General features: G+C 41.2%; 1 protein-coding gene across 1 annotated transcript in view; it reads left to right on the forward strand.

The window, feature by feature from the left end:
• The first annotated feature begins 8,214 nt into the window (after positions 1-8,214).
• LOC308285053 (complement C1q subcomponent subunit A-like) overlaps positions 8,215-12,732 on the forward strand; it is a 32,632-nt gene continuing 28,114 nt past the window's right edge. The window contains exon 1 of the mRNA XM_080725771.1: positions 8,215-8,374. Within this exon, the coding sequence (XP_080581897.1) occupies positions 8,267-8,374 (108 nt within the window). The 5' untranslated portion in view covers positions 8,215-8,266. The remainder of the gene's footprint in view (positions 8,375-12,732) is intronic.

Below are 12,732 nucleotides of genomic sequence, written 5' to 3' on the forward strand. Positions count from 1 at the left end.
GCGCGCAGGTTTCAAGTACAGAGGATCCCGAGTTCGAACCCCGCCGACTCCCAGTGTCAAATAATAACAGTGCAAGAGATCATCACAAATACGATCAGCTGTGGTGGTTCAGGTAGGATACGGCTCTCAGAGCTGAGGAAAAATGATTTTAAATCCTGCTGACTGCCATCATTTTCACTACTTTCGGCGGCCGCTAACGGCGAAATGTAGCCGTTAAATGACGTTGATACAACGGCTCGTCTATCCATAGCCGGTGAAAAAACTTTAAAATTTAAACTCGTCACAGACCAGATCTAGCTAAACGTTCGGTTACGGCGAAGACGCGATTTGAACGCGATTTAAACCCCAAATTGCTTAGTGGGGACTCTGCACATGGACCGTTCCGGTTGGGATGATACTCTGTGGAAGAATTCTTCCACATAGAGGTCCAAGATTGCTTGGACTGTTTTCCTGTGTGCTTCTAGGGCCCTCTTTTCTGATTTGCTTCAAGGATATGCCTTATTGTGGTGTGACCATATAGCGTATAATGTGCCTCATTCCAGGCTTCATCAAGCCAGCTATCTTCCATCTACAGTATGGTCTTGTCCTTTCACCCAGCCTCAGCGCCCACTTACCATTGTAGTCATCCCATGTCATCTCTAGTTGCTTTGAGTGATCCTACAGGCCAGGGGCAGGTTCAAGGGTATGTCTTCCAGACAGCGCCCATGAACATGCAGTTGATCTGTTGTGACTGCTTCAAGACTGTTATGAGTGTTTGCCATTCATGAGTTAGAGCTGCGATCAAACGCAAAGCATGAATCCTTTTGGCAAAGGCTTCTCAGATTCCAGGATTGAGTTATTGCTGACCAGATCGGGATATTGTGATATCCTTAGCTTGTACGGGTGTGGTGGAGGTAGGACTGCCCAGATCTTAGTAGGGACTGCTAAGCCCTCAGGGACATCTTTCTTGTAACCCCAAGAATGTGACAGGTCATCTGTTGGCATGGTGTCCACTACCTGGGCATCCTCAGCTTCAGTTGTGCGCGTGATGAAACTTGAAAGTATGCAGACCATGTCTTGTGCATAATAGGGTTTCTGCCTTCAAGGCTTGGCTTGTCCCAGGTTTAAAGTCATCAAGGTGACAGGACTTATGACAAGATATTATTTTATGGACATCTAAACTGACATAGACTGTAAGATCCTTCTCAATAAACTAAAAGCAAAACACATATATGTATAGCTATTTCTGGGTTTCAGCCCAATTATTTAATAATTTATGCAAATATGCTTAATGACAAAAGGTAGAATAATTTAGTTATGGCAAGATAAGAATTTCAGGACATTCTAGGAAAGTCTAAGATTATTATTGACTAAACATGAAATGACCCTTATTTTGAACTAATTTAGTTCATAATTATTATGCAAATTATGCAAATTAAAAAGGTGTTATGATTGCACCATGGTAACAGATTAATTTCTAGACATCATAAACATATTAGACTCTTAGATCACCTTTTTAAGTTAAGTAGAGGCAAAGTTATAGTAATTTCCTGTTTTGGGGAATAACTTGCTGATGCAAATTCATTGTTATTATAGGCCTACATGTTTATATAATTTTGTAACATACTTTTATATGCCATAGCCTTTGTGTGTGTAATCATAAGTGTGAATCAAACTTAATTGTTACATATACCAGATTCATTAAACTGCACAAATTCCTACTAGTTAATGGGAAAACAATGATTGTCCCAAACAAATATTAAAGCTACTCATTTGAAAAGGCTATCATGTTTCAAAGTACTTATATGGACCCTACAAACAAACTGGTACCAAAGAGATTTATTCATCTTAGATGTCACTCACTTCTGGTCTGGCTCATGGACTAAATTAAGGAAATGAAGGTCAGCTAAGGAAGCAGGGAGCGGTGTCATATGCAGAAGCTGTGAAGAAACTGGAGGAGAAGGAAAATGGGGCAGAGCAAGAGGAGGCACAGGAAAGGAGGAATAGAGAGGGTCCGAATCAAAGCATCTGTTTTGATAAGAAGGGCTTTCTCGCATTTATTGCAATGGTCATAAACTGTGCAGCGGAAATCCAGGGTAAATCGGAACGCATCAAAATGGTGCTGGATGCAGCTAGGAGGTTTTTGAATGTGGGAGAGATCTCAGGAGAAGAATTGAACGACAAGCTGAGAGAGGGCTGTGCACCGACACAGTCACAATACTCCTGTACCTGGCTTAAAGTCCTGCTCGCAATTTGGTGTTAGGGGAGTTTCTCACCTGAACTAAGTCAGTGGGTCCCTAGACATGAAAAATCACTGAGGTGCTCGTTCGCCATAGTGGCACGAATGGCACAATGGCCATATCAAATATGGCTGCCATCGGCTATGATGAAAATCCAACTTTTCTGTTTCTGGGTATATATGCACATGTAATACCTCTATTTGGACTAATTGGGGTGTGGGGAATTCATTTCTGATATTGTTTTGACCATTTTGGGTGATCTGGACCTCAAAAAGGTCATGGTCAAGGTCATTTTGCTATTCCGAAGACCGTGGCCATAACTTGGCCATTGTTAGGAGTAAAATCAGGTGTAATAGGTCTAAATCAACTAATTCTGACATGTACAATTCATTTCTGACATTGTTTTGACCATTAAGGATCATCTTGCCTTTGAAATATCATTGTCAATGCCATTTTTCAAAAACAATTTTGTTCATTACTTGCACTTTTAAAGTATTTTTTCATAAGTTTGTTTTGTTTATTACAAAATACATACTAGTGAGAAATACAACAAGTAAACATCCCCTTTAACTTTAAAGTGGGGTTTTAAATGGGTGTTTAAATGAGAAAATAAGACCATTTATGAATAAAAGTGACAAATAAAATCACACAACAAAAATCACACAACAAAAGCACACACAAAATTAAATAACAATTTCTCTCAAAGTGCACCAGTATTGTGATTGTGTGCTTGCACTAGAAAGGTGCCGTGTTGGTCTCAGCAGTTGTACTTCTCTGCTACCAATGCTGTGTCTTGTTCTGTCAAGGTCTTTGCCTCTCAAAAGTTTGTTAGATATTGTAGCCAAGCCATAACTGCATGTTTAGTCCCCACCTGGCCCATGCACATGCAGTCATCTCCAGTCTCCAAGGCATATGTGCCTTGATAACTGACGTGGCTAGTGGTGCTCCAAGATGAGAGACTGCTTGACGCTGTGGAAGCGTGTGCCGCTGCGCCCCTAGAGCCATACTGCTACCCAGAGTTCGAGTTATACTCCGAGAGCTATGGGGTCCCTCTAGCAGCGCCGAAGGCGCCGCCGAAAAATAGGGCCCCCATAGTTATGGGGGTGGCCCCCATAGTTATGGGGGCCCTATTTTTCGGGTATAAAGTCGGCTAAAACGAGTATTTTCCTATATTAAATCATATTAAATCAGGTATTTTTCGGGTATAAAGTCGGCTAAAACGGGTATTTTCCTATATTAAATCATAATTTTCTTTTCAAAATATTAATTCGGGTGTCTTTGGGGCTTCACATTGGCTATGTTGACAAAATTTTGGCGGTTTTGATCGGTTTTGATAGTGTTTTATTCGGGTTTCCGCAGTCTATTTTTTAGCTAAATGTAACACAATCGGGAACAGCTTTTCTTACATCTCCACATGCACCATCCAGCAAGATATAGTCTGGATTTCTTGGTACCAACAGTCAGACAACAAGTGCCAGTTTCATAAAATCATTCAGTTCCCAGAGCTTTTCAGTTAATCTACTTAGTTACTTTACACCACTGTCTACAACAGCAAGCAAACATTTTAGCCCGTGAACCTGTCTACAACAGCAAGTATGATGGTTCCCAAACTTTTTAGCCCGTGAACCAAGAGACATTACTACCTTGTACCAAACAAGTAGTGAAAATAGCAGATGTACAAGCTCACAACGAGTTGCTTCGCACTGTGTTCAGTGCGTTGTGACCCATACAACGTGTCCGCCACATCGGTCCAGACCCCAGTGTTAGGAAACAGCTAGCCTCGGAAACCCAGGCTTCATTGGTGATGGTTCTGGTACACCATAGCCATTAGCCACTAGCTAGCCCAAACGTTAGCCTAGCCAGGCAGCACAGCAGCATAACATAGCATTCATTCATCATTACAAGTCTATAGCCACGACTCACCAGTGAGGACGCCAGGGCTAGCAGAGGGCGATGTTTAATGCCTTCATAGCCTAGGTTGTGTTGTCTTGGTGTTCTGTATATTCCTTTATGGCCGTATTGTTATAATCCACCGAGTCCATGACGCATCAGTTACGCACGGAGAGACAGACGTTCTGACAAGTTAAAAGGGAAGTCCTTTGAAAGCCATTTCCTCTCTGAACAGTGCCCAGAAGCACATTTCAAAACAAGAGCCTTTCTTTTTTTTTTTTGTCTATACAATCGATCATTCAACACATGTTTATTTTGAAATTGTACTGGAAATAGAAGTAGCCAATAGCTCCTACTTCACGCCACTGATGTCAGAGCCTCTACTTGCCGATCGGCAATATTTTCCCCCCAACCCCCCTTTAGGGGGTGCGGTGGGGGGTGCGGTGGGGGAGGGGGTGCGGCCGCACCCCCAGCACCCCTACTTCCCTCGGGTATGGTCTTGCTAAGACAGCGTTGTTTTGTTTGGTTGTTTTGTTGCTGTCCAGCGTGTCCGCCTTCCTTTGCCGTCCGGGCCGTGGCTAGAAGTGCAAAGACTCGATGCAGTGGTTCCTAGCTTAGCCTATGCCCAGGCCATGGCGAGACCACGCAGCTGGGTAGGTCTGCATCCAGGGCCTCCTCGGCCCTGGGGGAAAGGTAGGAACCATTGCAGCGAGTGTGTTATAACCCGGACGGTAAAGGAAGACTCACACCCCACATTAAATGCGCCTGATTTATAATAATAACATTAATAGTAGGATTAAACGGTGTGATGTCATTGTTCAGTCTTACTGTCTAACATGTTTATTTAGTATATCTAGTTAACATAAATAATATAAATTCTTCCAATGGAACATAAAAAAAAAAAAAAAACGAGAAAAAAAAAACACACGTAGAAAAAAAGAGACCCCAAAGGGGGTTGTTGACTATGGGGTCCCAGACTTTAACTATGGGAGCTAAGCTCCCACTGGCCCCCGCATAACTCGAACCCTGCTGCTACCAGATCTACTTCATCCCCAGTGCTTGGAAGTATGCGGTGTAGTATAGCATTAATGCGAAGGAGACTATGACTCTCTGGGGTCCACTCATAATCCTGGCGTCCCATTATTCCGTCCATTAGGTTAGGGTTATGGATAGATTTAGTAATAATGGCCAGTTGACTCCACATGTACCACCAGCTTGGTGTCATCATCCTCAATCTAGTTCAATCTTTGGGATCTCTTCACCACCAGCCCCTTATCATCAGAGCTAACAGAGTCGACAGACGCACCCATCCCTCAGCAACTTTACAAATTATGGGTGTCTGAGGAGAACACCAGCTGTGTGTTCGGAATATGGTGTCCAATCAAGCCTGTGTCAATGCTACCGACATTGTTGGGCGACAGTGGCTCAGTAGGTAGAACGGCTGCCTTGGAATCTGAAAGTTCCAGGGTCAATTCCCGGCTCCTCCTGGTTATGTATGGAAGGTTCCTTGAGCAAGACACTGAACCCCTAACTGCTCCTGATGAGCACCTTGCATGGTTTCATGGTGTGAATGTATGTGTGAATGTGTGTGTTAATGGGTGAATGTGAAATACGTAGTAAAGCGCTTTGGAGAACAGCAATACTGTAAATGCAGTCCATTTACCATTGTCAGCTCTGTTGTCTCTGGTGATGATGACATAGGCGGCCCAGACATTTTGAATAGGATTGAGAAGGCTGACACATGGTGCATGACTGCATGTACTGACTCCACTATAACTAAGCCTATCCCTAACCTTCACTAACCTAATGGTCGGAATAATGGGATGTCGGAACTATGAGCGGACCCCAGAGAGTTGTTGTCTCCTTCGCATAACTGCTATACTACACCCCATATTTCCAAGCTGGGGATGAAGGAGATTTGGCAGCAGTATGGCACTGGTGAGAATCAGCACATGCTTCCACTGCATCAAGCAGTCTCTCATCTTTGAGTACCAATAGCTAAGACAGTGATCAAGGCACATACTGTAGGCCTATGCCTTGGAGACAGGAGATTACTACATGGGCCAGGTGAGGATTAAACATGCAGTTATGGCTTCTGACCGAGTACAATATTTAACAAAATGTGTAGAGGCAAAGACCTTGACAGAACAAGACAAAGCATTGGTAGCAGAGAAGTACAACTGCTGAGACCAACAAGGCACCTTTCTAGTGCATTTCTTGCCACCTGCTTGCAACAGCCAAGGAACCTGAGGAAAGAATAGAACCAATGGAACATGGAACAGGGCATGTCCTGTTGTCCGTGCATTAAAAATGAGGACAAGTGGCTCTTGGTTTCACTTTTTCTGTGGCGCTCCTAGCAGCTTTGTGCTGTATGCAGACTATGGACTGCCCATACTATGGAGTGGAGGGAGTAAGGGGGGTCATTAGCAGTCCTTTTGCTATTAATTCTATTTCAATGTATAACATTTTTATCCGGACAAGTGACTTTTGTGTCCGGACAAGTTAATGGGAAATATACTTGTCCAAAGGACAAGTGCCTCAAAAAGGCAATGTCAAGCTCTGATGGATGGGAGGAGCACTTTGACTTAAGTACACTCCTGCCATATCTGAAGCGTGACACTCGACGATATGACTGCCTTGCTGGTGGAGTTCTGTGCATCATATTTTGCCATGGAACAATGACAAATCCATCCTGTAAAAACACATCATACCAACTTGCATGCACACAATCACAATATGGTGCACTTTGAGGGAAATTGTTATTTCATTTTGTGTGTGATTTTGTTGTGTGATTTTATTTGTCACTTTTATTCGTAAATGGTCTTATTTTCTCATTTAAACACCCATTTAAAACCCCACTTTAAAGTTAAAGGGGATGTTTACTTGTTGCATTTCTCACTAGTATGTATTTTGTAATAAACAAAACAAACTTATGAAAAAATACTTTAAAAGTGCAAGTAATGAACAAAATCGTTTTTGAAAAATGGCATTGACATTGATATTTCAAAGGCAAGATGATCCTTAATGGTCAAAACAATGTCAGAAATTAATTATACATGTCAGAATTAGTTGATTTAGACCTATTACACCTGATTTTACTCCTAACAATGGCCAAGTTATGGCCACAGTCTTTGGAATAGCAAAATGACCTTGACCATGACCTTTTCGAGGTCCAGATCACCCAAAATGGTCAAAACAGAAATGAATTCCCCACACCCCAATTAGTCCAAATAGAGGTATTGCATGTGCATATATACCCAGAAACAGAAAAGTTGGATTTTAATCATAGCCGATGGCAGCCATATTTGATATGGCCATTGTGCCATTCGTGCCACTATGGCGAACGAGCACCTCAGTGATTTTTCATGTCTAGGGACCCACTGACTTAGTTCAGGTGAGAAACTCCCCTAACACCAAATTGCGAGCAGGACTTTAAGCCAGGTACAGGAGTACAAACACAGAGCGGACAGTAGCAGGAATGGATAATGTGTGGAATGGGGATTGGGAACACAGTCACTGAACACGGGTAGACATTATTTTAAGTTTGCAATGAGGAATCAATATGTTATGAATGAGAAACTTCCAACCTGTGGAGGGCAGCATTGCACTAGATTGCACAGCCTGCCGGAAATAAAAAGAAGAAGAAGAAGAAGATCCATTATTGCGCATGCGCCAAACACGTTGATTCGGAAGCCGGATCTTCCGGAAGTAGAATGTTTCTGGCGTGGCGTTTCCACAACAAAGGAACTGTTGGTGTTTCATGGTGGTTTCGGGACGCGACCTGCCGTTTACCAACGAACCTAAGCCTAAGCATAACGGTGGTTGCCGGGGGGCAAGGAGCTCCGCTGTGTTCACTTGGACCGCGCGGAGGTGCTGAAAGTCGACGGGACGAAGATGTACTATTCTGTCTCTATCAGGACATAACTCGGACGGGCTCGCTGTAGCTCGCTCGGCGGCGGTGTCTCACTCAGTGTTGGTGTTTCATGGTGGTTGGGACACAGCGCGTGGTGAAAACCTTCTCATATTAAAAGGAGTTAAAATGCTTCAAATGGAGTCTGTACGGCTGAAGATAAATGAACACATGACGTCGGTGGGAGAGGAGATGTTGTGTGTTTTGGAAAAGCAACAAAGTGTTGATGTTTGTCGTGTGAAGCTCGATGTCAGAGTGTTTGTGTTGGAGCGCCTCCGTGCGGCCGCAGAGGTCATGTGCAACCTCTTCCAGAGAGAGATGGAGACACTACACAACACCCAACTACACACTGCAGGTATGTCTGTTACACACACAACACCACACTACACACTGCAGGTGAGGTGACACATATTAAATGGTTTCCTGGATTATCTGGCTTTTTGTAGTCGGACCTCCAAGCAGATTTATTGTCAATATGTGACCATTGCTATTTCAACAGATCAGAGACAAAATAACGACTAAAGTATAATTCTACCACTTTAATGTGAACAAGAAAGAGAAGACAAATTAAATAGCAAAAATAGTAAAAAGATTCATGGGCACTGGGGCCTTTTAGCCCCAAAAGTTCTCCTCTGCCTACAAAATGATGTCTGACTTAGAGTCCCATTGGCTCGGCAGATGTTGTTTCAGGAAGATGTTGTTTGTCATTCATGCTGCATAATGTTCTTTCAATAAAATATCTTTACACATCCATCCACTTGTTTGTGAAATCTTACTTGTATGTAACAGTAAAGACTTGCACTCCTAAAACACAGTTAAGTGGTGGCCATTTTCCTCGTATTTCCTCCATATGTTTCAACTGTGCTATCGGTTGGGGTTGTTTCGAGGTCCCAGTAGTCCGAAGCTAACCTGCTGCCAAGTTAGTGAATGCTAACTTGCGGACGCTGGTGAATGCTACTCCAAAGCCTAAACCCTAACATTAACCCTAAACCTAACTCTTGCCCTAACCCTAAACAGACTATATATGGGTGGGTGACGTGACGTAACGTTTTCGCTGTCCTCGGTGTCAAACATGTATAAATAAAAATATATTTGTCAAAAACCTTCTGAATATTGTGCAGGACATTAAGCTTTATGTGAACTTACTCAAGATTAAAACATTTCATTCCTCATTTCTTCAGAATTTTCAACCAAACATGGCAAAACTCATATGGTGTGACTGTCCTGACCTTGTTTCTCAAAGTGGGAACTTGAATAAAACTAAGAAAAATAATTGCTAAAAATCATTTGAAAATGAATTTAGGCAAAAAAAAAAAATCTATTTGTGAGCCTATATCTTTTCAAAGTCAAAGCATAATGTTTTCAGTCATTTCTGATCAAAAACATTTCGTCCCCCAAACCAAAATCATTTGGTGTGACACTAGTTTGGACAAATTAAACAGGCAATTATTTGGACACCTATTGGCTAGAGAGGTCCTTCATCTGTAAGGCTATTCAGCACTCCCAGCACAACTGCAAGACAGGTGTCTGAGGTGAGTTATGATTTTAACATTTTCATGAAATGCCATCTTGTCGAAACTTTGACAAACTCACCACTTTGGATGTCTGTTGGTGTGACACCTTTTCATTAAAAAAAGCTTAAGTTATTTGAAGTTTTGGTCATATTTCCATGTAGATCTAGGTTGCTTTGTTATAGCTAGCATGCTGTTAGCATGCTAATGTGTACATAGTAGCCTCAAGGTAAACCTAAATGCAGAAAACGTAATATGGTGTGACACTTAATCATAATGGTGTGACATCTGCTTGTCACGCCATATGACTTGATTGTCACACCATATGATTTATACTGTATTTAACTACAGATATAACAATAAATAACAAAGTTCAATGTTTCTTTTGTACATTTAAACATTTGTTTTAAACATTTTTACATAAAATGTAATTTAGCTTCATTCAGTGATACTTCAAATTCATCAGACAGAGCAGAAACCCCTTCACAGAAACCTTAACATATTGTTTCAATCTAAACAATATTTTCTCTTTGTCTTAAACTATACATTCCATTTTCTTTTGTCAGCTGGAAAATGACAAGTGCTGAGAGAACGAGAAAGTACAGGGAGAAACGAAACAATGACCCAGCAAGGAGAGAGGAGCCAAAGGGGCGAGACTGCATTTTCTACGAAGAGCAGGAGGTTGTCTGTGGCATAGCAGAACCGCAACAAGGCAGCTGGTTTGCTACCCTCACCAAATACGACTGGCTGATGTACAATACAGTCTAAATGTATAATCTAATCTGATCTAATACTTTTGTACTTTCACTCACTGGACTGGACAGTGGACAGTGTTAAGGTAGAACCCGAGACAAAACTAGCGAAAATAGCTGATCTACAAGCTCTCAACACGTTGTGCTGCGAGAGCTTGTAGATCAGCTATTTTCGGAGTTGCGCAACCCAGCACTCTTTAGCTAGTGGAGATGTGGTGTAATGCCATGATTCCTAATTACATTTGTTCAACACAAAATGCTGTGTTCAAGTTCAGGAGACTTCGGAAAAAAACAATTTACCTGAATGCTGAGTTCTGTTTCATAAATGTTGCCTTGGCTCCAAGTGTGGCTATGCGCCTTATTGTCTCTTTAGGATCCTTCTGCCGTGGGCCGGCAGAAGACTTAGGTGTGCGTAGCATTCCTGTGCACATCCTCATCATCCATCTACTACTACAATTCTTTCTTATCCCATGTTAAAGCCCTACAATAATATCCTGTTCAGAAATATTAAGGCCATGTTATCCTGGGTAATTGTTTAATCAATCAGTAAAGTTCAGTACTCACTAATAGGTAGGTTAAAACACAGTTTGCTTTGACACATGAAGATATGATCATACGGTGTGACACTAAATCATTTGGTGTGACATTCCAAATAGTGAAAAATCATACCTTTATTAATGATTAAACCAAAAAAAAAAGTATGGATTACATAGAGAATATTATCAGGAAGAGTCACAAATATTTGTGTAATTTTAGAGAAGGTTTTGACAGAATACATTTAAAATATGTTGTAAGATCATGAACATGGGCCTCACACAGAGTGTCGATTATGAAAAAAATATACAGATATAATTAATTTTCAAAAAACTATAGTGGATCACTGGTTAGTTATGATAAAGGACTTTGATAAAGTGAGTAACTTAAGAAAGATGTACTCCATTTTCATTTTATGAACAATTATTTTCATGTCACACCATATGACGATTTTAGGCACAAGTACAACAAACTGCTGAATAAAGTCTGATTCCAATAAAATATCTAAAAACAAAATGTATTTCCATAAGGTTGAGAGTGAGTAGAACAAAAGTAAATAACTTTTATGCCTGCAATTTAAAGTTTTTTTAAAAACACATTTTTTGGGCCGTCACGTCACTGACCCATATATCGAAACAACTAACAATCGAAATATCAAGATTTCTACATCGGCTGGGGAGGTGTACTGCACTCTGAAATGGCCATCGATCGGATTAATGCTTTATTCTTCATACAAAATCAATTTCAGTTGTGCCAAACATCAAGTTAAATTATACGTATGTGCCCATTCTGTCTATCATTTGCCAACACATTTAAAAAAAAAAAATAATCTATCAAAAAATGACATAGGCTTATTCAATGTGGATACGCGGTAACCAAAAGAACCCTATGCCTGCAGCCTATGCATAATGGACATGATGCAATTCCAACGAATTGTTTTTATTTAGTAGGCTATAACTTTTTAGAGTTAATTATTAGGTCCCTTAGCGTGTTAAAGTGGGCGACTCAGCCAAAGGTTCGCGTAATGATGAAAATAGTGGATCCTCAAATAGACACACAGTCACCGGCCCGTGGTTTTCTGGTATAAAGTTGCTTGTAAATTATAGTGGTTGCGGTTGTGAGCTTGTAGATCGGCTATTTTGAAATAGCCTATAGTTTGATTTGATTACGTCATGGTATAATATACGGTTGCTGAATGATAACCAAAAGTTCTTTCTACTGGTGATTTCCACAGAGCACCACAGGGAGAGGTCTACAGAGTCTAGAGAGATGGCCTCCCAAACATATTCATCGTTGTCAGAGGAACTGCAAGAGATGGACAAGGGACGTGGACTGTTTGATGCAAAGATGCAACCTGTTGTAAAGTTGTACAGGATAGGTATGTACTGTTTTATTTACTTTACAACCTGCTGTTAAGTTGTACATTATAGATGTACTGTTTTATTTCCTGTGGCTTAATCCTATAGTAAAGTTGTACAGCATAGGTACAGGATGTTTTATAATTGAATACAAGAACGCAAGCCCTAGAACACACTCGCCCCGGGTATACATCCGGCAACCTCAGAAAAGTCACCACCAGGTATTCCTGAACGTAACCTCAGTAAAACTATCTATGCCCAAACATAACCTTATTCATAAATGTAACCTCGGTAAAACTATACCTAAGCCTAACCTTATTCTTAAAAACCAGACATGCAAACAGCCCCAAGGTGAAAAAAGGTGACAACTTTTCTTGGGGCAAAAATGTGCGCCACGCTATGCGCGGCGTGAAATTTTGGACCTTTTCTGGGTCGGGTCGGGTGAATTTGCACGATTCTAACTGGGTAAAACAGTGACTTACTCATATACAATACATAAAGCAAAATTGGACTTGTTGCCTACCACCGATTGTTCTAGATGTAATGAAGAAAATAAAA

Source organism: Nannobrachium achirus (assembly GCF_963921795.1).
Source record: "Nannobrachium achirus genome assembly, chromosome: 1".
Taxonomy (NCBI): Eukaryota; Metazoa; Chordata; class Actinopteri; order Myctophiformes; family Myctophidae; genus Nannobrachium; species Nannobrachium achirus.